This window comes from Giraffa tippelskirchi, chromosome 1 (assembly GCF_054371585.1).
Source record: "Giraffa tippelskirchi isolate mGirTip1 chromosome 1, T2T-mGirTip1v1.2.pri, whole genome shotgun sequence".
NCBI lineage: Eukaryota > Metazoa > Chordata > Mammalia > Artiodactyla > Giraffidae > Giraffa > Giraffa tippelskirchi.
Window position 1 is genome coordinate 110,273,189 of NC_137275.1, and position 27,275 is coordinate 110,300,463.

General features: G+C 50.2%; 1 protein-coding gene and 1 long non-coding RNA gene across 2 annotated transcripts in view; one reads left to right on the top strand and one right to left on the bottom strand.

Annotated features, from left to right (window-relative positions):
- Positions 1 to 27,275, bottom strand: part of LOC145505791 (uncharacterized) — a 188,764-nt gene that overhangs the window by 140,807 nt on the left and 20,682 nt on the right. The window contains exons 10-16 of the mRNA XM_081488689.1: positions 25,432 to 25,663; positions 18,984 to 19,205; positions 16,530 to 16,679; positions 13,580 to 13,803; positions 11,576 to 11,807; positions 5,128 to 5,349; positions 2,706 to 2,855 (exon numbers count right to left, since the gene is read on the bottom strand). Coding sequence (XP_081344815.1) covers positions 2,706 to 2,855; positions 5,128 to 5,349; positions 11,576 to 11,807; positions 13,580 to 13,803; positions 16,530 to 16,679; positions 18,984 to 19,205; positions 25,432 to 25,663 — 1,432 coding nt within the window. The remainder of the gene's footprint in view (positions 1 to 2,705; positions 2,856 to 5,127; positions 5,350 to 11,575; positions 11,808 to 13,579; positions 13,804 to 16,529; positions 16,680 to 18,983; positions 19,206 to 25,431; positions 25,664 to 27,275) is intronic.
- On the top strand, positions 6,344 to 12,372 carry LOC145506986 (uncharacterized). Its single transcript, XR_014054489.1, has 2 exons — positions 6,344 to 6,918; positions 9,297 to 12,372. It is a non-coding gene; the product is annotated as an uncharacterized LOC145506986 (long non-coding RNA).

Genomic DNA, 27,275 nt, shown 5'->3' on the forward strand with positions numbered 1-27,275 from the left:
CTCGTCAGCGACATTCAGGGCAGCTCAAGTCTATCAGGAACTGAACACAAGTTTACATGGAAGCCCCAACTGTGGATAAACGGGCCATGCTTATGAGACACTGCCATCTCTTAAGCGAGCAGTACTGAAGAAACAGGCAGGAGGAGAATCCACTTCCTAGATGGCCTGGTGACATTCAGGTCTTAGCGTGGATGGGAGGCAATCCTATGAGGTTATTCACAAGGGTGGGCCGATGGAGTCAGAGACAAAGTCCGAAAATTACAACAATACATCTGTGCCTCCATCAGCCAGGCTGAAGGAAAATAAGAAAAAGAAATCCTTCAGCTCCGCAGCCTCTGGGTCCACCTCAGCGGTCACCACTTGTGTTACTCACCGAGGAGCGCCATCCTCGCAGGTCCCCAGCCCTCCGTTTTCCAGGCTGGTCTGAACACGCACAGACAGGCGCAAGCAGGGCCAGCAGGGCTGGGAGGGCCAGCCCCCCGCGGGGCTCCTCCCGGGGCGCAGGCCCGCGGGCTGTTCTGGGGGACGGCCCCTCACACCGCAAGGCGGCTCTGTCACCAGAGACGTGCGGGAGAGGGCCTGCTGGGCTCCGAGCCGCCCTCCAGCTCTCACACCTCACACCCTTCTCTCTGGCACATCTCCCCCCGGCCCACTCTCACCCAGGTCCTGCCTTCTTTCCCAGACGTGACCTCAAAGCAGCCGAGGGGCAGCCTCGAGGTGCTGGCTTGCTGGCTCCCTGTCCCCCGTGGCCAGCGCCCTCGCCCCTGTCTTCGTCACGACCCCTCCCCAGGGCTGGGCCACCCCCTGCACTGGCTCCAGGACCACCTGCCATCATTCCTGCTCCTCTCCAGCGAACCAGCTGCATATGGCTTCACCCCCATCAGCTCAGCCAGCACGTCCTCTCCCTTCTCTCACCTTAAAATCGCACAAAGGGAACCAGCAGATTCCTCCTCCAGGGCTCCCTGCAGCGCCCACTGAGGGTCTCTGAGAGCTCCCTGGGAGAGGCCTCTACTGTCCCCCTCCCCGCCCAGTCTCCAGCTCTCTGCAAGCAGGCGGTGTGCCCCGCTCGCAGGGCAGCTCCCAGGGAGCTCTGAGGAACCCATGTTACCAAGCCCCCTCCTCTCCTTGCCCTCCCCCCACCCCAAGCATGTCTCTCCCTGGGCACCAGGCCCCGCCCTCCCTGGGGTTACTAGTCAGTCCCTTGCGCCCCTTCTCAACCTTGGAATGCGAGGCACCCCACAGCTCTACCCTTGCACCCCCTATCTCTCCACGGGCACCTGCCTGGTGACTTTACCTTGTCTGTGCCTTTAAACACCATCTGTATGCCCACGACCCAAGTCCACCTTGAGCTGAGTGAGGCCTCTCCTGGATCCAGGCCGGAACACTCAGCTGCTGACCTCACAGGTCCCCTGGACACCCCATGGGCTCATCCACCTCAACAGGGCTGAGGCCCGTCTCTTAGCTCCCTGCCCTGACAGCCCTCCTCAGCTCAGGAAACAGGCTCTGGCCTCGAGCTGCTCAGGCCTGAGCCCGGGGTCCTCCCTGATGCGGCCCTCTCTCTCCCTTATCTCCGCTTGTTGACACGACCCTTGATCTATCTCCGAGTGGCTACTTCTCTTCCGGCCTCCGGGTCTCTGTTCCAGGTCACCCTCCTGGTGTCACCTCGCTGGCCACCCTGTTCACACACGATCGTCCCCCCTCCTCTTAGACAACTCGGGCACTCTGGTCTCCTTCCCCTGCTCATTACTGTCCGACAGGCTGCGTGGGTTTAAAAACGGGTCCACAAATTCTTCCATCCTCCTCCCTTCAAGAGGCAGAGGGGGCAACTCCTGCTCAGCCCCTGAGCGAGGCAGGACTTCGCAGCTCACTCTCGCAAACAGAACTGAAGGTGTGCGGCTTCCGAGACCGGGGCGCGAAAGGCCCCGGGCTACATCCCGCGCTCTCGCTCTCAGAGGGTGTTCTGAGGAAAGCCAGGCCATGAAGAGGTCCACACGGCAGGGACCTGGGCCTGTCCCCACCAGCCAGGTGAGTCTGAAAGCCTGCCATCCAGCCCTGGGGGGCCTTCCCATGTTTGCGTCCTCAGGAGGCCCTGAACCAGGCCCACCTGCTGCAAAGCACAGAAACTGGACTGTGACCTGCTCACTGGGAAGTCACTAAGCTTTGCAGTGATTTGTTACATGGCAGTGGATAAAGAACGCACACGGTTTTTAATTCACTGCTGGAGTCCTAGTTCTGACGATGTCTGGCCCAAACTAGCTGCTCACTGAACATGGCAGCTCAAAACACAGACATGTATGAAAAATTACATGCCATAAATGAGGCGAAAATACAAAGGTACTTAAACTTCCAATGAGAATTCTTCTCACTATAAAATGATGGGTATGTGTATCCATTTACTCGCAGGATGATTTCAATCAAAACGGTGCTAATTAGTACTGTGCTGGGCCTCACAGTAGGCCACAAGTTATCAAAATTGGTTCTTTTAAGAAAAAAAAGCATGCCTTAAAAGGAAACTCGTAGCCAGAAAAAGGAAAATGGGAAGACATAAAGCGATCTATCAACGCTTTGTTCCAAAACCATTTCAGGACCACAGTGTGAGGGGGCAGGTGCCTTACAACGTGGGAGTCACATGAAAAGGTGTTTACCTTCCTTCCTCAGGAATTCACCACTATAAAAGTCAGACACAGTTCAGTAAAAGCCGTTACCTGTCGATGCATAGAATCCTTATCTGCGATTTCATTTTCAAGTTTATCATTGAGGTCGTCGTGCACAGAGGTGGCTTCGCGCTGGGCGGCAAGGTAGCATCTCTCAAGGGTAGTGATTCGCACCTCCACGTCCGTGTTCTGGACCATGGCCTACACCGGGCATTGCAGAGTAGAAAAGGTAAGTCATTATCATGGAACATTCCGATACACGTACGCGTAAAAAAGTTGGACTAAATCCTAAGTTTCAACTCAAAAATAAAGTTAGCGTCCTCAAAATTAAAGTCCTAGACACGGCAGTTTCCTCGGACGTGAGCAAAAACGTGCCTACTTAAAATGTCACATTTGCCACGATTGGCACCCATATGTCTGTATTAACGTTCTGTCTGGCCACTCGGTTTCCCAAGCTTCTCTTCAACATAATCAACCCAAACAGCAAAGAGTATACTAAACTACCCTGTTATTGCATGAATTCCAGGAGGAATGGTATCTGGCATGAAGTCACGACCTCTGTCTGCTACACCACACAGGCGGACTGGATCCACAAGAGGGAGGGACCTTCGACAGATCCAACAGGGACCTCTGAGGCTCGTTTCCTCGGGTAAAAGTCGGAAAACTCTCATGCAATTTCCTCAGAATTCAAGTAATAGTAATGAGTGGAAACAGAAGTCAAAGTTTAACACAACTGGAAGCAGCCTTCTCAAGCCTAATTCTTCTAAAGCAGACTTACACCACATGTATGAAAGGGTCAAACCAGGACCAGAACTTGCTGCTGGTGCAACTCCCGTCCGCCAGGTCAAAATCCACTGCAGGTCCCTCCGTAGTCGACTACTAAGTAACCAATGTGGGCAAAGGCCTGACATTAAAAGTGAAAGGTCTCAAGGCCGCTTTTCCCAGAATTCTCTACATATTGAACTCTGCCACCTAATCTCCTCCTGTTGCCAAAGAGTAGTGGGAAAAGGTTATACAAGCGTGCAAATATTCTGTTTTGAGTTCTCACCTTGAGCTCTCAGAGAATTACTCACACCAAGCTACTAAACAAGGACACCTGCTGTAGCACATGTCGGAGGGGTTCTGTCTGAGACGGTCTCACGGGGGAGGGGTGGGGCAGGGTGGGCGCTGTCTGCCTGCCTACAAAGGAGAGGTGAGGCTCACAGGAGGAGGCCCGAACCCTCAGCACTCTTCTCTTTTCACAATGACCGTTAGGCAGTTTCTCATCAATCATGACAGCCGCAGACACGACCACCAGAAACATCATGACTCTACATGGTTACACAGCACGGGCCTGAGGCTCTGAGGGTGAGCAAACGCCACTCGACCTGTCTGACCGCCGGTATCAATGTCACACATCCCCTCAAGGAGCAGAACCTCAGAAAACTAGAGAAGACGGCCAGGCAAGCTGCCTCAGCAGGGGCCACACAGCGGGCTCCCATCTCTCCGAGAGAACGGGCTCCACAGACGTCACCAGACTCGCCTGAGTGAACCCGAAGGAAATTTCAGCATCATCAGGTATACATTCGACAGGCAGGTGGGGGGGATGAACTGGGAGACTGGGGTTGACGTATGTACACTACTGAGACTATGCGTAAACTCAACAACGAGTAAGGACCTACTCTACAGCACAGGGCAGTCTACTCAGGGCTCTGTGGTGAAGTAAATGGGTAGGAAATCTAAAAAGAGGGATATATGTAGACACACACACACGTATATATATATATATATATAAATATAAATATAAATATAAATATATATATATATGACGGATTCACTTTGCTGTACAGCAGACATTGACACAGCAGTGTAAAGCAACTGCTAACTGCTAAGTCGCTTCGGTCGTGTCCGACTCTGTGCGACCCCACAGACGGTAGCCCACCAGGCTCCCCTGTCCCTGGGATTCTCCAGGCAAGAATACTGGAGTGGGTTGCCATTTCCTTCTCCAGTGTATCAAAGGGAAAAGTGAAAGTGAAGTCGCTCAGTTGTGTCCGACTCTTAGCGACCCCATGGACTGTAGCCTACCAGGCTCCTCCATCCATGGGATTTTCCAGGCAAGAGTACTGGAGTGGGGTACCATTGCCTTCTCCAAGAAAAAGGAAAGCAACTAGACTCCAATAAATGAATGAATGGATGAATGAATTTTTCAAAGAGGAACACACTGGGCACCCTAGAACTTGTAGAAATGAGGAGTCCACACCCAGGGTGAGCACAGCGCTAGGGATGCCCTCGTGTTGCTCCACTGCCAATGGACCGCCTGGACCAGGCCTCTTCTACCCCAGAGATCTCGACGCAGAGGCGGGGAGGCCGCCAGTCGCGGTCTCGCCAGCGCTCTGTGCTCCTACTCACGCAGCCATCCCAAAGCTCAGATCAGCCGGAGAACAAGGGACCCACATTCCACCTCAGGACAACAGACACGTCCGCTGTCACTCACTTCGCGGACATCCCGCTGTGGTTGTCTGTTCGCTTCCTCGGACGCGAGGAGCTCCTTCCTGGCCGTGTCCGGGTCCTCCTCCGGCTCTCTCACGTAGGCAGAGAGGTTTGCCAGGCACTCCTTCGACTGGCTCTGCTCCCCTGACTGCCTCTCGATGACCTCCTGGAGCTCGATCACCTTAGCCAGGTCTTCCTCGTGGCTTGGGGAGCCGTCGGAGGATCTCTAAGGGGGAAAGGAAGCCTTAGACAGACAGCCTTGTTTTGGGAGGGAGGGAACACAGCATTTCCGGGCAATCGGTGAGGTCAAAACTTTCTTCTGCACTCTGGGAGCTCACACGACCCTCACGGCCACTCAGATCTACATGGTGCATTGCTGACAGGTCCCAACAGCCCCGCACAGACTGGATGGTAAGGCGAGAACCAGACAGAGAGCGAGACCGAGGACTTGCCTTTCCATTGGTGCTTGGCATGTTTACTTGCTCGGGATTTACATCAAGCACCCCGTCCGTTAGTAGCTTTCCCCAGTTATTCTGCTCTTTAAGAATCATCTGCTAAACGTGAAGTCCACCGGACTTTAGGAAGCATCACTACGAACAAAGCTAGTGGAGCTGATGGAATTCCAGCTGAGCTATCTCAAATCCTGAAAGATGATGCTGTGAAAGTGCTATATTCAATATGCCAGCAAATATGGAAAACTCAGCGGTGGCCACAGGACTGGAAATGGTCAGTTTTCATCCCAATCCCAAAGAAAGGCAATGCCAAAGAATGCTCAAACTACCGCACAATGGCACTCATCTCACGTGCTAGTAAAGTAATGCTTAAAATTCTCTAAGCCAGGCTTCAGCGATAGGTGAACCGTGAACTTCCAGATGTTCAAGCTGATTTTAGAAAAGGCAGAGGAACCAGAGATCAAATTGCCAATATCTGCTGGATCATCGAAAAAGCAAGAGAGTTCCCGAAAAACATCGATTTCTGCTTTATGGACTATGCCAAACAAAGCCTTTGACTGTGTGGATCACAATCAACTGTGGAAAATTCTGAGAGAGATGGGAATACCAGACCATCTGACCTGTCTCTTGGGAAACCTGTACGCAGGTCAGGAAGCAACAGTTAGAACTGGACATGGAACAACAGACTGGTTCCAAATAGGAAAACGAGGACGTCAAGGCTGTGTGTCCTTGTCACCCTGCTTATTTAACTTAGACGCAGGGTACATCATGAGAGACGCTGGGCTGGAAGAAACACAAGCTGGAATCGAGACTGCCGGGAGAAACATCAATAACCTCAGATATGCAGATGACACCACCCTTACGGCAGAAAGTGGAAAAGAACTAAAGAGCCTCTTGATGAAAGTGAAAGAGGAGAGTGAAAAAGTTGGCTTAAAGCTCAACGTTCAGAAAACTAAGATCATGGCATCAGGTCCCATCACCTCATGGGAAATAGATGGGGAAACTGTGGAAACAGTGTCAGACTTTATGTTTGGGGGCTCCAAAATCACTGCTGATGGTGACTGCAGCCACGAAACTGAAAGACGCTTACGCCTTGGAAGGAAGGTTTTGGCCAACTTAGATGGCATATTTAAAAGCAGAGACACTACTTTGCCAACAAAAGTCCGTCTAGTCAAGGCTATGGTTTTTCCAGTGGTCGTGTATGGATGTGAGAGTCGGACGGTGAAGAAAGCTGAGCGCCACAGAACTGATGCCTTTGAACTGTGGTGTGGGAGAAGACTCTTGAGAGTCCCTTGGAGTGCAAGGAGATCCGAACAGTCCATCCTAAAGGGGATCAATCCTGGGTGTTCATTGGAAGGACTGATGTTGAAGCTGAAACTCCAACACTTTGGCCACCTCATGCGAAGAGCTGACTCATTGGAAAAGACCCTAATGCTGGGAAGGATTGAGGGCAGGAGGAGAAGGGGACGACAGAGGATGAGATGGCTGGATGGCATCACTGACTCGATGGACATGGGTTTGGGTGGACTCCGGGAGCTGGTGACGGACAGGGAGGCCTGGCGTGCTGCGATTCATGGGGTTGCAAAGATTCGGACACGACTGAGCGACTGAACTCAACTGAAGTCTTCACTAAGAGATACTCTTCTATCAATCTCGAGGGGAGGGAGATGGGAGGGAGGTTCAAAAGGGAGGGGATATATGTGTACCTATGCCTGATTTTTCCTGCGATTTGACAGACAAGAACAAAATTCTGTAAAGCAATTATCCTTCAATTAAAAAATAAGCTAATTAAAAAAAAAAAAAAAGATCTCTCCTGGACGCCCAGCTTTTCCGCTGGTCCTGGGTCTGAGGACAGGAAACAGTGGTGGCAACAGTGTGGGGAACAGATAAACCCCTTCAGGGTCCAGACAGGTCTCACTTATACATGTGGGCGTGTGGTTCAGCCAGGGGAGGTTTTAGGAAGCATGCATGGAAAGTATTTTTATAAACAATGAGTGCGTCGTTTTAACCAACTAACCTGTGGCTTTGTAATGGGATTCTGTAAAGAATACTGATCCACTGCAGCTCCACAGGAGCTTGGTGACAACAAAGTGACTTACTGCAAAATACAGCTGAACTCGTTTAACAGCAGCTGGATAAACTGTGCACTCTCCCCTGATCTCTAACAACCACCCTCAGACAACAGAAGGCTACAAAAGCTAGAAATTATCCACATGGAACTGAAGAGGGATCAATCTCAAATTCAAGTTAAAAGAAGCATTTATAAAAATCAGAAAACAACAAAGAACAGAGCAGGGAAGTGACACACCTGGGCTGACTAGGACTGAATGCAGACAAACACCTGCCTCAAAGTCAGGGACCACGGCCAGGCCCTTCCCCCGGGCCTTGTCCTGAGAAAGGCCTCTGGGTCCCCAGCCTGGCACCCTCCGCCAGGATGGGAGCCCGCCCCACGGGTGCCCACGTGAGTCGGATGGGCAGTACCGTGTCCTCATTTAACAGGAGGGCAAAGCAGGCCACAAAGCGGGCAAGCGGCACACCCAGGTCACCAACCTCAGGGTGACGGAGCTACTCTGCTGTGCCCGGCAGAAGGGTTCCTGGGCACTGAGCTGCCTGAACCGGAGCGCGGCTGCCCAAGTCCTGTGGGAAGGCCCCAGGAGTGCTCCATCAGCGGGCTGGGAGCAGGAGAGGGACAAGGAAGGCCAGCCCTCGGGCCACTGGACTCCAACAACAGGGGCTCATCCAAGTGACCCGAGGGGAGAGGCAGCGAGCTCCCTCCTGAGGCTCCCTCCATCAGGGTTGCTGTGATGGACAGGAGGGCCTCTGGAGGAAAGCGGGATGGACGGCACCACGGTTAAGTGTCCAGGCTCTGATCAGACCAGTCTGCACCGCACCGCTGGGTATGCGAGCCTGGGCACGGTGCCCGGCCTCTCTAAGCCTCAGTGTCCATATCTGCTGAATGGGGATAACAGCAGCCTGGACCTCACCTGGGTGTCTGCGGGATTAGATGACGGGCTCAGAAAGCACTGGACACGGTGCCTGGCACACAGAGTCTCCTGCACACTGCTACCCACCGTCATTAAATTGGCTTCCCCCAAATCTAATATCTATGGCTCTGATTCAGTCATTTCTTTTAAGAAAACACTACGTGGAAATTCCATGGTGGTCCAGAGGTGAGGACTTGGCACTTTCACTTTCACACCGGTCTGATCCCTGGTTGGGGAACTAACATCCCATTAGCTGTGCAGTATGGCCAAAAAAATAAGTAAAGAAAATTTTAAAAATAATAAATACTACTATGTCTATTATAAATAAGCATGAGATGATTAGAAGGCAAACAAGTGGGAGAAAGGCAAACTGTTACAATTGTCCCAACCAATGACCTATTTCCAACAGAACCATCAGTTCAGTTCAGTTCAGTTCAGTTCCGTTCCGTTCAGTCGCTCAGTCGTGTCTGACTCTTTGCGACCCCATGAATTGTAGCACGCCAGGCCTCCCTGTCCATCACTAACTCCCGGAGTCCACCCAAACCCATGTCCATCGAGTCAGTGATGCCATCCAGCCATCTCATCCTCTATTGTCCCCTTCTCCTCCTGCCCCCAATCCTACCCAGCATTAGGGTCTTTTCCAATGAGTCAACTCTTCGCGTGAGGTGGCCAAAGTACTGGAGTTTCAGCTTCAAAATCAGTCCTTCCAATGAACACCCAGGATTGATCTCCTTTAGGATGGATTGATTGCATCATCAGCATATTTTAAGTGGTGGGCGAGTTTCATTACTTCTATTAAAATGTCAATCATCCACCAGTACGTAACCACATAGTGTTCATTCACTAACACGATAAGGACTCTAATACTTCACAGAGAAACAAAGGCATGCTAAATTACTAAATAGTTTACCTTTCGACGATGCTTCCTTAACTCACTAGACTGATAGATGCATGCAAAGAAATGAAGAGAAACCAGATTTATTGCGACTTTGAAGCTAAAAATTCAAGAATCAATATAGGCAAAGACAGTAAAGCAAAAATGACGGCAAACATATAAGTGAGATGTAGATTTAGAGAACATGTAACTGGAAACAGAACAATTTGTTGGACCACATTAGTTAAATAAGCTATTCAAGATTTACTAGAGAAACACTATACATTATTCCTCAGGAAGATACAATTCTATTACAACATCATGATTTGTTAAAGCACAGCACTGTGTACAACAAAGGGCCTTAACAGTTGTCTGTTCTCAGCCAAACCTCTCTATAAGTTAGTTTCTCTTAATAAAAAAAACATGTTATACTTTAAAATAGTAATTTAACTGACGAGGAAGTTGCCGTAATACCTATTTTAACACTGAACAGATCTAACCACCTGTTGGACATTAATGTAAAATCGTTACCTAGAATTTGATTCCAAACTTCTGAAAATAAATTCATTAAAGCAGGTACCCTATGAAAATATGTAAGAATGAAAGCTAGCGTAACAGCAGGTGGAGTCTTCACATTTTATGAACCATAGAAGATACTTTGTAAAAGAGTCTCGTAGAGACATTAAGCATGCAAAAGCTGATGAGATTTACAGTCTCAAATACAAGCACCAACACAGAAAGGATGTTGTGTCAAAAGTCCATTAATTCTACACATAAGAGGATCATTTCTTCAGGTAAGCATAATCTCAGTTATGAATTACACAGGTTCTGTAGTGTATCATCCATCTACATTATGCTTGTAACTGCACAGTGATAACAATAATTCAAACTTAGTGCTATGGGGGAAAAACACCATTTAATGAGACATGAAGACAAAGCAGAAACCCGACTAAGGGGACACACGCTGTGGACCCCAGACTGCTATGACCAGAGCAAGTGGGAGGACGGGGGAGGGGAGATGGATGGGTAAACTACAGCCTCGGGGGGGTGCGGTTGTGGGAAGCTGGGGTCTGGATTGATGACAACGAAGCAGACAACAGGATGAGACAGGAAATCAAAACCAACGATGAAAGCAGACACACCGTCAGAGAACTCCAGCAACAAGAAAAAATATACAGAACTGTTCTTTTACAAATACTCGGAAAGAAATCAAGCATGAAACCACAGAGAAATCGTCAAAGAATACACACTATCAACTAATTGGCCAGTGATGCATATTATAAAACCAATGTGTCAAAAGACCACAAAATAGACCAGTTATCACTTCACATGCTGCTAAAATGATTCACAGTTAATTTAATTATATGCTGACTAACAATGCAGCTAACATGAAATGGGTGGTAACAAAAAAAGTGATAATACAAGTGCAGTTACAAAGCAGAGTGTTGTAGACATGATTTCACAGGGTAAACAGCAATGCGCTCAGGAAACCTAAGCTAAACATGGAAGAAAGCAGGAACATGCGCTTCAGAGCTGCACACTCTGTCACCAAAAGCCCTAGGTCGTCATCCCATTTTTAGACTCAGAAGAGTGAGGAAGCCCAACTTCTTCCCTGGGGCCCTGGGGCACCAGGCTTTTAACCTGGTTTCACACCCAGAGCTGGCCTGAGCGTGCAGCCAGGTCCAGCAGCAAGCAGACCAGTTTAGATTCTTGGTTTTGTTCCCACCGCATGGCCTGCAGCCTGCAGCCAGGTATCCCCAATGAAAAATGTGCTGCGTGGGTCTCACACGCCAGGAGAGCTGCCTATGGTTACTTTCACAAGGCTGTCTACTCGGTGACAACAGCAACTTCCCTGCACCTGCTGTGTCCAGCACAGGCCGGGCCCAACGTTACAGAGGCAGGCCCTGGCTGAGTTCATGATGACGTGCTAAGCCGGTGGTCCAAATATCAAGACTAATTTGTTGCTGTGCGAGTATGGAATGATTAAAGACTAGGCAGTTTTTAAAAATCTTAGACCTCTAAGCGTAGCAAATGTACCTGAGTTTCTTCTGGGTAAAAACAGAAAAAACAAAAAACAAACAAACAAAAAAGAAAGCCAGTGTGCTGGGGGAGGGACGTGGCAGGGAGGAGGCAGACACATACCAGAGTCTTGATGTCCCGCTGGTCTACTTTCCGCGCCGAGCTGTGCCGCCTCCTTGGGGGCTTGGCGCGCCCACTGCTGGGCGGGCAGGAGCTGGCGAGCGAGGAGGCGGGACACAGGTTGAGGGAGCTCGAGGATTTACAACAACGAAGGTTGCCTAAGCTCCCCTTGCCCACCCTGCTCTCAGTATCCTCGGCCCGCTGCTCCGTGTTCTCCTTCTCTTCTTCGATCAACCTAAAATAGAATAAAACCCGTCACCTGCCTTTGTCAGCAGAGGAACGTGTCTGGACAACAAATGTGGGCTTGCATTCTGTGTCACGATTAGCATATTCCAGGAACAGTTGCTCAATTAACATCTCAGCAAAAAGGTTCAACTTTCCCTCTTTTCAATATTCTCAAACTTAGAATAACTTATCCTTGAGTCTTACAAAGTGGCCCCTGATCATTCTCGTTTGATTTGACTGGTTTACTCTAACATTCTGACGGGGCCTGGGTGGCGCCTCTCTCCCTGTGAGGAGATAACCTGAAGTTGACAACCTTTACCTTCCCTGCTCTCAGGGCAGAGATGCACGGCAGTGCCTCAAGTCTATTCCGCTGGGAATCAGGAACTCTGTACAATCAAAACAGTGAGCCACGAACAAGCTGGAGTTTCTAAACACAAGTCTCTAGACCAGATGAAGTGCTGAATTGATTTTTTTATTTTTTAGGTTGTCTATGTACAAATGCATCACTTGATGAAGTTCTCCACCAGCTTTGTGTGAGTTTCTGGACTCATGTCAATGTGCTGCATTAACCTAGAATTCACAGTTACTGCTCTTCTCCCCTAATGTCTCGCGGATGATGTTATATAGCAGTTTAAATATTCGATTATGCATATAACATGATTTTCAAAATAAAATACAAGATTCTCGCAGGTCGTCACCTCTCCAGTTTCACTTCTCCTTATACACCCTGAAAGTTTTTCACTGTTGATAACAAGTTGATGGAAAGAATTTACCATTTACCTCAAGTCAACATGTTACCTAAGGAAAAATCACTTTTACCTGACAACATGCTGTAAAAATAAACATATTAATATGTAACCGTTCCGTATTTCCTGGGGGAGGGGGAAAGACAATCTTTCTGAGCTGTCTGTGCTCAAACACGGCCCACAAAGCAGTCTGTCTCAGCGTCAAACGTGCAGGCGGCACCACCTGTGTTTGCTGGTTGTGCCCTTCACCCCTGCCTTTCCCCCGGGCCCCCCGCACTCGGCTGACAGGAACGGGCACCTCGGCCTGGGCTGACGTGACAAGAACAGTCTGAGCAGCAGCTCTGCCAGGTCCTGTGCAGGGTCACCGGCCTGTGGCCACTCTGAACGTGGACAAGGGACAGGAGGCAGAGCTGTGCGGGTGCGGCACCAGGCTGGCCTCGGGGCCCCCAGCCACCTGGCCGCACCCAGACCCAAGGCCCCTGCTCGCCATGAGGCGGGCCTTTGGATTCTATCCCGTTTGTAAACTGTTATAACAGCCCAGACGGTGTCTACAGAAAACATCTCACAGACACTGATGAGTTGAGAAGAACTCAAACACATGTCCTTGGACCACTGTCGTACAACAAGCCAATCTTCACACTGTATTAAGTTCAAAAGGAAAATGCAGATCTGAGGGGGAATTTGCCACCCCAAAACCCCAGCTTTTCTGTTTCAGGTGGCTTTTCACCAGAATGTGGGAGGCTCCGAGGGACACACGAGGGCGAACCTTCAGTGCTGGAGGGTGCACGGGCCGCAGGGGACACTGTCACGGCACCTCACCCACCTTGGGGCTCAGAGCTGGTGGGGGGACACCCCACAACGCCCCCCACAGCCCTGGCTGACTGAGCTCTATAATCAAGGGCAATCTCAGAACTGAAAATTCTTGAAGCAGACTTGAAGTCAGTTTCCTTACTATGGAACACTCAGCCTTCTCTAAGGAGAAGACAGCTCCTCAGAGAAGCCGAGTTTCTGGGGAGCTCGGCTCGGGCTCACCCACCGGATCTCTTCGTTGATGGTGTCCAGCTGCTCCTGAAGCATCACAGTCAGAGTCTCGGCATCGCCCTGCCCGCTGGGCGACAGCAGAGCGGCCGAGCTGAAGAGGGTGGCCCTGTCGCCCCCGCCGTCAGACAAGTCTGCGTCACTCTCGAACGCCTGGGCCACGTTGGCCGGCACGCTGGCTTGCTGCGCGCGCTCCCAGTCCTTTTCCTTCAGGGTCTGCACCTGGGCACGAGAGGACCACGTCTCGTCAGCGACATTCAGGGCAGCTCAAGTCTATCAGGAACTGAACACAAGTTTACATGGAAGCCCCAACTGTGGATAAACGGGCCATGCTTATGAGACACTGCCATCTCTTAAGCGAGCAGTACTGAAGAAACAGGCAGGAGGAGAATCCACTTCCTAGATGGCCTGGTGACATTCAGGTCTTAGCGTGGATGGGAGGCAATCCTATGAGGTTATTCACAAGGGTGGGCCGATGGAGTCAGAGACAAAGTCCGAAAATTACAACAATACATCTGTGCCTCCATCAGCCAGGCTGAAGGAAAATAAGAAAAAGAAATCCTTCAGCTCCGCAGCCTCTGGGTCCACCTCAGCGGTCACCACTTGTGTTACTCACCGAGGAGCGCCATCCTCGCAGGTCCCCAGCCCTCCGTTTTCCAGGCTGGTCTGAACACGCACAGACAGGCGCAAGCAGGGCCAGCAGGGCTGGGAGGGCCAGCCCCCCGCGGGGCTCCTCCCGGGGCGCAGGCCCGCGGGCTGTTCTGGGGGACGGCCCCTCACACCGCAAGGCGGCTCTGTCACCAGAGACGTGCGGGAGAGGGCCTGCTGGGCTCCGAGCCGCCCTCCAGCTCTCACACCTCACACCCTTCTCTCTGGCACATCTCCCCCCGGCCCACTCTCACCCAGGTCCTGCCTTCTTTCCCAGACGTGACCTCAAAGCAGCCGAGGGGCAGCCTCGAGGTGCTGGCTTGCTGGCTCCCTGTCCCCCGTGGCCAGCGCCCTCGCCCCTGTCTTCGTCACGACCCCTCCCCAGGGCTGGGCCACCCCCTGCACTGGCTCCAGGACCACCTGCCATCATTCCTGCTCCTCTCCAGCGAACCAGCTGCATATGGCTTCACCCCCATCAGCTCAGCCAGCACGTCCTCTCCCTTCTCTCACCTTAAAATCGCACAAAGGGAACCAGCAGATTCCTCCTCCAGGGCTCCCTGCAGCGCCCACTGAGGGTCTCTGAGAGCTCCCTGGGAGAGGCCTCTACTGTCCCCCTCCCCGCCCAGTCTCCAGCTCTCTGCAAGCAGGCGGTGTGCCCCGCTCGCAGGGCAGCTCCCAGGGAGCTCTGAGGAACCCATGTTACCAAGCCCCCTCCTCTCCTTGCCCTCCCCCCACCCCAAGCATGTCTCTCCCTGGGCACCAGGCCCCGCCCTCCCTGGGGTTACTAGTCAGTCCCTTGCGCCCCTTCTCAACCTTGGAATGCGAGGCACCCCACAGCTCTACCCTTGCACCCCCTATCTCTCCACGGGCACCTGCCTGGTGACTTTACCTTGTCTGTGCCTTTAAACACCATCTGTATGCCCACGACCCAAGTCCACCTTGAGCTGAGTGAGGCCTCTCCTGGATCCAGGCCGGAACACTCAGCTGCTGACCTCACAGGTCCCCTGGACACCCCATGGGCTCATCCACCTCAACAGGGCTGAGGCCCGTCTCTTAGCTCCCTGCCCTGACAGCCCTCCTCAGCTCAGGAAACAGGCTCTGGCCTCGAGCTGCTCAGGCCTGAGCCCGGGGTCCTCCCTGATGCGGCCCTCTCTCTCCCTTATCTCCGCTTGTTGACACGACCCTTGATCTATCTCCGAGTGGCTACTTCTCTTCCGGCCTCCGGGTCTCTGTTCCAGGTCACCCTCCTGGTGTCACCTCGCTGGCCACCCTGTTCACACACGATCGTCCCCCCTCCTCTTAGACAACTCGGGCACTCTGGTCTCCTTCCCCTGCTCATTACTGTCCGACAGGCTGCGTGGGTTTAAAAACGGGTCCACAAATTCTTCCATCCTCCTCCCTTCAAGAGGCAGAGGGGGCAACTCCTGCTCAGCCCCTGAGCGAGGCAGGACTTCGCAGCTCACTCTCGCAAACAGAACTGAAGGTGTGCGGCTTCCGAGACCGGGGCGCGAAAGGCCCCGGGCTACATCCCGCGCTCTCGCTCTCAGAGGGTGTTCTGAGGAAAGCCAGGCCATGAAGAGGTCCACACGGCAGGGACCTGGGCCTGTCCCCACCAGCCAGGTGAGTCTGAAAGCCTGCCATCCAGCCCTGGGGGGCCTTCCCATGTTTGCGTCCTCAGGAGGCCCTGAACCAGGCCCACCTGCTGCAAAGCACAGAAACTGGACTGTGACCTGCTCACTGGGAAGTCACTAAGCTTTGCAGTGATTTGTTACATGGCAGTGGATAAAGAACGCACACGGTTTTTAATTCACTGCTGGAGTCCTAGTTCTGACGATGTCTGGCCCAAACTAGCTGCTCACTGAACATGGCAGCTCAAAACACAGACATGTATGAAAAATTACATGCCATAAATGAGGCGAAAATACAAAGGTACTTAAACTTCCAATAAGAATTCTTCTCACTATAAAATGATGGGTATGTGTATCCATTTACTCGCAGGATGATTTCAATCAAAACGGTGCTAATTAGTACTGTGCTGGGCCTCACAGTAGGCCACAAGTTATCAAAATTGGTTCTTTTAAGAAAAAAAAGCATGCCTTAAAAGGAAACTCGTAGCCAGAAAAAGGAAAATGGGAAGACATAAAGCGATCTATCAACGCTTTGTTCCAAAACCATTTCAGGACCACAGTGTGAGGGGGCAGGTGCCTTACAACGTGGGAGTCACATGAAAAGGTGTTTACCTTCCTTCCTCAGGAATTCACCACTATAAAAGTCAGACACAGTTCAGTAAAAGCCGTTACCTGTCGATGCATAGAATCCTTATCTGCGATTTCATTTTCAAGTTTATCATTGAGGTCGTCGTGCACAGAGGTGGCTTCGCGCTGGGCGGCAAGGTAGCATCTCTCAAGGGTAGTGATTCGCACCTCCACGTCCGTGTTCTGGACCATGGCCTACACCGGGCATTGCAGAGTAGAAAAGGTAAGTCATTATCATGGAACATTCCGATACACGTACGCGTGAAAAAGTTGGACTAAATCCTAAGTTTCAACTCAAAAATAAAGTTAGCGTCCTCAAAATTAAAGTCCTAGACACGGCAGTTTCCTCGGACGTGAGCAAAAACGTGCCTACTTAAAATGTCACATTTGCCACGATTGGCACCCATATGTCTGTATTAACGTTCTGTCTGGCCACTCGGTTTCCCAAGCTTCTCTTCAACATAATCAACCCAAACAGCAAAGAGTATACTAAACTACCCTGTTATTGCATGAATTCCAGGAGGAATGGTATCTGGCATGAAGTCACGACCTCTGTCTGCTACACCACACAGGCGGACTGGATCCACAAGAGGGAGGGACCTTCGACAGATCCAACAGGGACCTCTGAGGCTCGTTTCCTCGGGTAAAAGTCGGAAAACTCTCATGCAATTTCCTCAGAATTCAAGTAATAGTAATGAGTGGAAACAGAAGTCAAAGTTTAACACAACTGGAAGCAGCCTTCTCAAGCCTAATTCTTCTAAAGCAGACTTACACCACATGTATGAAAGGGTCAAACCAGGACCAGAACTTGCTGCTGGTGCAACTCCCGTCCGCCAGGTCAAAATCCACTGCAGGTCCCTCCGTAGTCGACTACTAAGTAACCAATGTGGGCAAAGGCCTGACATTAAAAGTGAAAGGTCTCAAGGCCGCTTTTCCCAGAATTCTCTACATATTGAACTCTGCCACCTAATCTCCTCCTGTTGCCAAAGAGTAGTGGGAAAAGGTTATACAAGCGTGCAAATATTCTGTTTTGAGTTCTCACCTTGAGCTCTCACAGAGAATTACTCACACCAAGCTACTAAACAAGGACACCTGCTGTAGCACATGTCGGAGGGGTTCTGTCTGAGACGGTCTCACGGGGGAGGGGTGGGGCAGGGTGGGCGCTGTCTGCCTGCCTACAAAGGAGAGGTGAGGCTCACAGGAGGAGGCCCGAACCCTCAGCACTCTTCTCTTTTCACAATGACCGTTAGGCAGTTTCTCATCAATCATGACAGCCGCAGACACGACCACCAGAAACATCATGACTCTACATGGTTACACAGCACGGGCCTGAGGCTCTGAGGGTGAGCAAACGCCACTCGACCTGTCTGACCGCCGGTATCAATGTCACACATCCCCTCAAGGAGCAGAACCTCAGAAAACTAGAGAAGACGGCCAGGCAAGCTGCCTCAGCAGGGGCCACACAGCGGGCTCCCATCTCTCCGAGAGAACGGGCTCCACAGACGTCACCAGACTCGCCTGAGTGAACCCGAAGGAAATTTCAGCATCATCAGGTATACATTCGACAGGCAGGTGGGGGGGATGAACTGGGAGACTGGGGTTGACGTATGTACACTACTGAGACTATGCGTAAAGTCAACAACGAGTAAGGACCTACTCTACAGCACAGGGCAGTCTACTCAGGGCTCTGTGGTGAAGTAAATGGGTAGGAAATCTAAAAAGAGGGATATATGTAGACACACACACACGTATATATATATATATATATATATATATATATATATATATATAAATATAAATATAAATATAAATATAAATATATATATATATATGACGGATTCACTTTGCTGTACAGCAGACATTGACACAGCAGTGTAAAGCAACTGCTAACTGCTAAGTCGCTTCGGTCGTGTCCGACTCTGTGCGACCCCACAGACGGTAGCCCACCAGGCTCCCCTGTCCCTGGGATTCTCCAGGCAAGAATACTGGAGTGGGTTGCCATTTCCTTCTCCAGTGTATCAAAGGGAAAAGTGAAAGTGAAGTCGCTCAGTTGTGTCCGACTCTTAGCGACCCCATGGACTGTAGCCTACCAGGCTCCTCCATCCATGGGATTTTCCAGGCAAGAGTACTGGAGTGGGGTACCATTGCCTTCTCCAAGAAAAAGGAAAGCAACTAGACTCCAATAAATGAATGAATGGATGAATGAATTTTTCAAAGAGGAACACACTGGGCACCCTAGAACTTGTAGAAATGAGGAGTCCACACCCAGGGTGAGCACAGCGCTAGGGATGCCCTCGTGTTGCTCCACTGCCAATGGACCGCCTGGACCAGGCCTCTTCTACCCCAGAGATCTCGACGCAGAGGCGGGGAGGCCGCCAGTCGCGGTCTCGCCAGCGCTCTGTGCTCCTACTCACGCAGCCATCCCAAAGCTCAGATCAGCCGGAGAACAAGGGACCCACATTCCACCTCAGGACAACAGACACGTCCGCTGTCACTCACTTCGCGGACATCCCGCTGTGGTTGTCTGTTCGCTTCCTCGGACGCGAGGAGCTCCTTCCTGGCCGTGTCCGGGTCCTCCTCCGGCTCTCTCACGTAGGCAGAGAGGTTTGCCAGGCACTCCTTCGACTGGCTCTGCTCCCCTGACTGCCTCTCGATGACCTCCTGGAGCTCGATCACCTTAGCCAGGTCTTCCTCGTGGCTTGGGGAGCCGTCGGAGGATCTCTAAGGGGGAAAGGAAGCCTTAGACAGACAGCCTTGTTTTGGGAGGGAGGGAACACAGCATTTCCGGGCAATCGGTGAGGTCAAAACTTTCTTCTGCACTCTGGGAGCTCACACGACCCTCACGGCCACTCAGATCTACATGGTGCATTGCTGACAGGTCCCAACAGCCCCGCACAGACTGGATGGTAAGGCGAGAACCAGACAGAGAGCGAGACCGAGGACTTGCCTTTCCATTGGTGCTTGGCATGTTTACTTGCTCGGGATTTACATCAAGCACCCCGTCCGTTAGTAGCTTTCCCCAGTTATTCTGCTCTTTAAGAATCATCTGCTAAACGTGAAGTCCACCGGACTTTAGGAAGCATCACTACGAACAAAGCTAGTGGAGCTGATGGAATTCCAGCTGAGCTATCTCAAATCCTGAAAGATGATGCTGTGAAAGTGCTATATTCAATATGCCAGCAAATATGGAAAACTCAGCGGTGGCCACAGGACTGGAAATGGTCAGTTTTCATCCCAATCCCAAAGAAAGGCAATGCCAAAGAATGCTCAAACTACCGCACAATGGCACTCATCTCACGTGCTAGTAAAGTAATGCTTAAAATTCTCTAAGCCAGGCTTCAGCGATAGGTGAACCGTGAACTTCCAGATGTTCAAGCTGATTTTAGAAAAGGCAGAGGAACCAGAGATCAAATTGCCAATATCTGCTGGATCATCGAAAAAGCAAGAGAGTTCCCGAAAAACATCGATTTCTGCTTTATGGACTATGCCAAACAAAGCCTTTGACTGTGTGGATCACAATCAACTGTGGAAAATTCTGAGAGAGATGGGAATACCAGACCATCTGACCTGTCTCTTGGGAAACCTGTACGCAGGTCAGGAAGCAACAGTTAGAACTGGACATGGAACAACAGACTGGTTCCAAATAGGAAAAGGAGGACGTCAAGGCTGTGTGTCCTTGTCACCCTGCTTATTTAACTTAGACGCAGGGTACATCATGAGAGACGCTGGGCTGGAAGAAACACAAGCTGGAATCGAGACTGCCGGGAGAAACATCAATAACCTCAGATATGCAGATGACACCACCCTTACGGCAGAAAGTGGAAAAGAACTAAAGAGCCTCTTGATGAAAGTGAAAGAGGAGAGTGAAAAAGTTGGCTTAAAGCTCAACGTTCAGAAAACTAAGATCATGGCATCAGGTCCCATCACCTCATGGGAAATAGATGGGGAAACTGTGGAAACAGTGTCAGACTTTATGTTTGGGGGCTCCAAAATCACTGCTGATGGTGACTGCAGCCACGAAACTGAAAGACGCTTACGCCTTGGAAGGAAGGTTTTGGCCAACTTAGATGGCATATTTAAAAGCAGAGACACTACTTTGCCAACAAAAGTCCGTCTAGTCAAGGCTATGGTTTTTCCAGTGGTCGTGTATGGATGTGAGAGTCGGACGGTGAAGAAAGCTGAGCGCCACAGAACTGATGCCTTTGAACTGTGGTGTGGGAGAAGACTCTTGAGAGTCCCTTGGAGTGCAAGGAGATCCGAACAGTCCATCCTAAAGGGGATCAATCCTGGGTGTTCATTGGAAGGACTGATGTTGAAGCTGAAACTCCAACACTTTGGCCACCTCATGCGAAGAGCTGACTCATTGGAAAAGACCCTAATGCTGGGAAGGATTGAGGGCAGGAGGAGAAGGGGACGACAGAGGATGAGATGGCTGGATGGCATCACTGACTCGATGGACATGGGTTTGGGTGGACTCCGGGAGCTGGTGACGGACAGGGAGGCCTGGCGTGCTGCGATTCATGGGGTTGCAAAGATTCGGACACGACTGAGCGACTGAACTCAACTGAAGTCTTCACTAAGAGATACTCTTCTATCAATCTCGAGGGGAGGGAGATGGGAGGGAGGTTCAAAAGGGAGGGGATATATGTGTACCTATGCCTGATTTTTCCTGCGATTTGACAGACAAGAACAAAATTCTGTAAAGCAATTATCCTTCAATTAAAAAATAAGCTAATTGAAAAAAAAAAAAAAGATCTCTCCTGGACGCCCAGCTTTTCCGCTGGTCCTGGGTCTGAGGACAGGAAACAGTGGTGGCAACAGTGTGGGGAACAGATAAACCCCTTCAGGGTCCAGACAGGTCTCACTTATACATGTGGGCGTGTGGTTCAGCCAGGGGAGGTTTTAGGAAGCATGCATGGAAAGTATTTTTATAAACAATGAGTGCGTCGTTTTAACCAACTAACCTGTGGCTTTGTAATGGGATTCTGTAAAGAATACTGATCCACTGCAGCTCCACAGGAGCTTGGTGACAACAAAGTGACTTACTGCAAAATACAGCTGAACTCGTTTAACAGCAGCTGGATAAACTGTGCACTCTCCCCTGATCTCTAACAACTACCCTCAGACAACAGAAGGCTACAAAAGCTAGAAATTATCCACATGGAACTGAAGAGGGATCAATCTCAAATTCAAGTTAAAAGAAGCATTTATAAAAATCAGAAAACAACAAAGAACAGAGCAGGGAAGTGACACACCTGGGCTGACTAGGACTGAATGCAGACAAACACCTGCCTCAAAGTCAGGGACCACGGCCAGGCCCTTCCCCCGGGCCTTGTCCTGAGAAAGGCCTCTGGGTCCCCAGCCTGGCACCCTCCGCCAGGATGGGAGCCCGCCCCACGGGTGCCCACGTGAGTCGGATGGGCAGTACCGTGTCCTCATTTAACAGGAGGGCAAAGCAGGCCACAAAGCGGGCAAGCGGCACACCCAGGTCACCAACCTCAGGGTGACGGAGCTACTCTGCTGTGCCCGGCAGAAGGGTTCCTGGGCACTGAGCTGCCTGAACCGGAGCGCGGCTGCCCAAGTCCTGTGGGAAGGCCCCAGGAGTGCTCCATCAGCGGGCTGGGAGCAGGAGAGGGACAAGGAAGGCCAGCCCTCGGGCCACTGGACTCCAACAACAGGGGCTCATCCAAGTGACCCGAGGGGAGAGGCAGCGAGCTCCCTCCTGAGGCTCCCTCCATCAGGGTTGCTGTGATGGACAGGAGGGCCTCTGGAGGAAAGCGGGATGGACGGCACCACGGTTAAGTGTCCAGGCTCTGATCAGACCAGTCTGCACCGCACCGCTGGGTATGCGAGCCTGGGCACGGTGCCCGGCCTCTCTAAGCCTCAGTGTCCATATCTGCTGAATGGGGATAACAGCAGCCTGGACCTCACCTGGGTGTCTGCGGGATTAGATGACGGGCTCAGAAAGCACTGGACACGGTGCCTGGCACACAGAGTCTCCTGCACACTGCTACCCACCGTCATTAAATTGGCTTCCCCCAAATCTAATATCTATGGCTCTGATTCAGTCATTTCTTTTAAGAAAACACTACGTGGAAATTCCATGGTGGTCCAGAGGTGAGGACTTGGCACTTTCACTTTCACACCGGTCTGATCCCTGGTTGGGGAACTAACATCCCATTAGCTGTGCAGTATGGCCAAAAAAATAAGTAAAGAAAATTTTAAAAATAATAAATACTACTATGTCTATTATAAATAAGCATGAGATGATTAGAAGGCAAACAAGTGGGAGAAAGGCAAACTGTTACAATTGTCCCAACCAATGACCTATTTCCAACAGAACCATCAGTTCAGTTCAGTTCAGTTCAGTTCCGTTCCGTTCAGTCGCTCAGTCGTGTCTGACTCTTTGCGACCCCATGAATTGTAGCACGCCAGGCCTCCCTGTCCATCACTAACTCCCGGAGTCCACCCAAACCCATGTCCATCGAGTCAGTGATGCCATCCAGCCATCTCATCCTCTATTGTCCCCTTCTCCTCCTGCCCCCAATCCTACCCAGCATTAGGGTCTTTTCCAATGAGTCAACTCTTCGCGTGAGGTGGCCAAAGTACTGGAGTTTCAGCTTCAAAATCAGTCCTTCCAATGAACACCCAGGATTGATCTCCTTTAGGATGGATTGATTGCATCATCAGCATATTTTAAGTGGTGGGCGAGTTTCATTACTTCTATTAAAATGTCAATCATCCACCAGTACGTAACCACATAGTGTTCATTCACTAACACGATAAGGACTCTAATACTTCACAGAGAAACAAAGGCATGCTAAATTACTAAATAGTTTACCTTTCGACGATGCTTCCTTAACTCACTAGACTGATAGATGCATGCAAAGAAATGAAGAGAAACCAGATTTATTGCGACTTTGAAGCTAAAAATTCAAGAATCAATATAGGCAAAGACAGTAAAGCAAAAATGACGGCAAACATATAAGTGAGATGTAGATTTAGAGAACATGTAACTGGAAACAGAACAATTTGTTGGACCACATTAGTTAAATAAGCTATTCAAGATTTACTAGAGAAACACTATACATTATTCCTCAGGAAGATACAATTCTATTACAACATCATGATTTGTTAAAGCACAGCACTGTGTACAACAAAGGGCCTTAACAGTTGTCTGTTCTCAGCCAAACCTCTCTATAAGTTAGTTTCTCTTAATAAAAAAAACATGTTATACTTTAAAATAGTAATTTAACTGACGAGGAAGTTGCCGTAATACCTATTTTAACACTGAACAGATCTAACCACCTGTTGGACATTAATGTAAAATCGTTACCTAGAATTTGATTCCAAACTTCTGAAAATAAATTCATTAAAGCAGGTACCCTATGAAAATATGTAAGAATGAAAGCTAGCGTAACAGCAGGTGGAGTCTTCACATTTTATGAACCATAGAAGATACTTTGTAAAAGAGTCTCGTAGAGACATTAAGCATGCAAAAGCTGATGAGATTTACAGTCTCAAATACAAGCACCAACACAGAAAGGATGTTGTGTCAAAAGTCCATTAATTCTACACATAAGAGGATCATTTCTTCAGGTAAGCATAATCTCAGTTATGAATTACACAGGTTCTGTAGTGTATCATCCATCTACATTATGCTTGTAACTGCACAGTGATAACAATAATTCAAACTTAGTGCTATGGGGGAAAAACACCATTTAATGAGACATGAAGACAAAGCAGAAACCCGACTAAGGGGACACACGCTGTGGACCCCAGACTGCTATGACCAGAGCAAGTGGGAGGACGGGGGAGGGGAGATGGATGGGTAAACTACAGCCTCGGGGGGGTGCGGTTGTGGGAAGCTGGGGTCTGGATTGATGACAACGAAGCAGACAACAGGATGAGACAGGAAATCAAAACCAACGATGAAAGCAGACACACCGTCAGAGAACTCCAGCAACAAGAAAAAATATACAGAACTGTTCTTTTACAAATACTCGGAAAGAAATCAAGCATGAAACCACAGAGAAATCGTCAAAGAATACACACTATCAACTAATTGGCCAGTGATGCATATTATAAAACCAATGTGTCAAAAGACCACAAAATAGACCAGTTATCACTTCACATGCTGCTAAAATGATTCACAGTTAATTTAATTATATGCTGACTAACAATGCAGCTAACATGAAATGGGTGGTAACAAAAAAAGTGATAATACAAGTGCAGTTACAAAGCAGAGTGTTGTAGACATGATTTCACAGGGTAAACAGCAATGCGCTCAGGAAACCTAAGCTAAACATGGAAGAAAGCAGGAACATGCGCTTCAGAGCTGCACACTCTGTCACCAAAAGCCCTAGGTCGTCATCCCATTTTTAGACTCAGAAGAGTGAGGAAGCCCAACTTCTTCCCTGGGGCCCTGGGGCACCAGGCTTTTAACCTGGTTTCACACCCAGAGCTGGCCTGAGCGTGCAGCCAGGTCCAGCAGCAAGCAGACCAGTTTAGATTCTTGGTTTTGTTCCCACCGCATGGCCTGCAGCCTGCAGCCAGGTATCCCCAATGAAAAATGTGCTGCGTGGGTCTCACACGCCAGGAGAGCTGCCTATGGTTACTTTCACAAGGCTGTCTACTCGGTGACAACAGCAACTTCCCTGCACCTGCTGTGTCCAGCACAGGCCGGGCCCAACGTTACAGAGGCAGGCCCTGGCTGAGTTCATGATGACGTGCTAAGCCGGTGGTCCAAATATCAAGACTAATTTGTTGCTGTGCGAGTATGGAATGATTAAAGACTAGGCAGTTTTTAAAAATCTTAGACCTCTAAGCGTAGCAAATGTACCTGAGTTTCTTCTGGGTAAAAACAGAAAAAACAAAAAACAAACAAACAAAAAAGAAAGCCAGTGTGCTGGGGGAGGGACGTGGCAGGGAGGAGGCAGACACATACCAGAGTCTTGATGTCCCGCTGGTCTACTTTCCGCGCCGAGCTGTGCCGCCTCCTTGGGGGCTTGGCGCGCCCACTGCTGGGCGGGCAGGAGCTGGCGAGCGAGGAGGCGGGACACAGGTTGAGGGAGCTCGAGGATTTACAACAACGAAGGTTGCCTAAGCTCCCCTTGCCCACCCTGCTCTCAGTATCCTCGGCCCGCTGCTCCGTGTTCTCCTTCTCTTCTTCGATCAACCTAAAATAGAATAAAACCCGTCACCTGCCTTTGTCAGCAGAGGAACGTGTCTGGACAACAAATGTGGGCTTGCATTCTGTGTCACGATTAGCATATTCCAGGAACAGTTGCTCAATTAACATCTCAGCAAAAAGGTTCAACTTTCCCTCTTTTCAATATTCTCAAACTTAGAATAACTTATCCTTGAGTCTTACAAAGTGGCCCCTGATCATTCTCGTTTGATTTGACTGGTTTACTCTAACATTCTGACGGGGCCTGGGTGGCGCCTCTCTCCCTGTGAGGAGATAACCTGAAGTTGACAACCTTTACCTTCCCTGCTCTCAGGGCAGAGATGCACGGCAGTGCCTCAAGTCTATTCCGCTGGGAATCAGGAACTCTGTACAATCAAAACAGTGAGCCACGAACAAGCTGGAGTTTCTAAACACAAGTCTCTAGACCAGATGAAGTGCTGAATTGATTTTTTTATTTTTTAGGTTGTCTATGTACAAATGCATCACTTGATGAAGTTCTCCACCAGCTTTGTGTGAGTTTCTGGACTCATGTCAATGTGCTGCATTAACCTAGAATTCACAGTTACTGCTCTTCTCCCCTAATGTCTCGCGGATGATGTTATATAGCAGTTTAAATATTCGATTATGCATATAACATGATTTTCAAAATAAAATACAAGATTCTCGCAGGTCGTCACCTCTCCAGTTTCACTTCTCCTTATACACCCTGAAAGTTTTTCACTGTTGATAACAAGTTGATGGAAAGAATTTACCATTTACCTCAAGTCAACATGTTACCTAAGGAAAAATCACTTTTACCTGACAACATGCTGTAAAAATAAACATATTAATATGTAACCGTTCCGTATTTCCTGGGGGAGGGGGAAAGACAATCTTTCTGAGCTGTCTGTGCTCAAACACGGCCCACAAAGCAGTCTGTCTCAGCGTCAAACGTGCAGGCGGCACCACCTGCGTTTGCTGGTTGTGCCCTTCACCCCTGCCTTTCCCCCGGGCCCCCCGCACTCGGCTGACAGGAACGGGCACCTCGGCCTGGGCTGACGTGACAAGAACAGTCTGAGCAGCAGCTCTGCCAGGTCCTGTGCAGGGTCACCGGCCTGTGGCCACTCTGAACGTGGACAAGGGACAGGAGGCAGAGCTGTGCGGGTGCGGCACCAGGCTGGCCTCGGGGCCCCCAGCCACCTGGCCGCACCCAGACCCAAGGCCCCTGCTCGCCATGAGGCGGGCCTTTGGATTCTATCCCGTTTGTAAACTGTTATAACAGCCCAGACGGTGTCTACAGAAAACATCTCACAGACACTGATGAGTTGAGAAGAACTCAAACACATGTCCTTGGACCACTGTCGTACAACAAGCCAATCTTCACACTGTATTAAGTTCAAAAGGAAAATGCAGATCTGAGGGGGAATTTGCCACCCCAAAACCCCAGCTTTTCTGTTTCAGGTGGCTTTTCACCAGAATGTGGGAGGCTCCGAGGGACACACGAGGGCGAACCTTCAGTGCTGGAGGGTGCACGGGCCGCAGGGGACACTGTCACGGCACCTCACCCACCTTGGGGCTCAGAGCTGGTGGGGGGACACCCCACAACGCCCCCCACAGCCCTG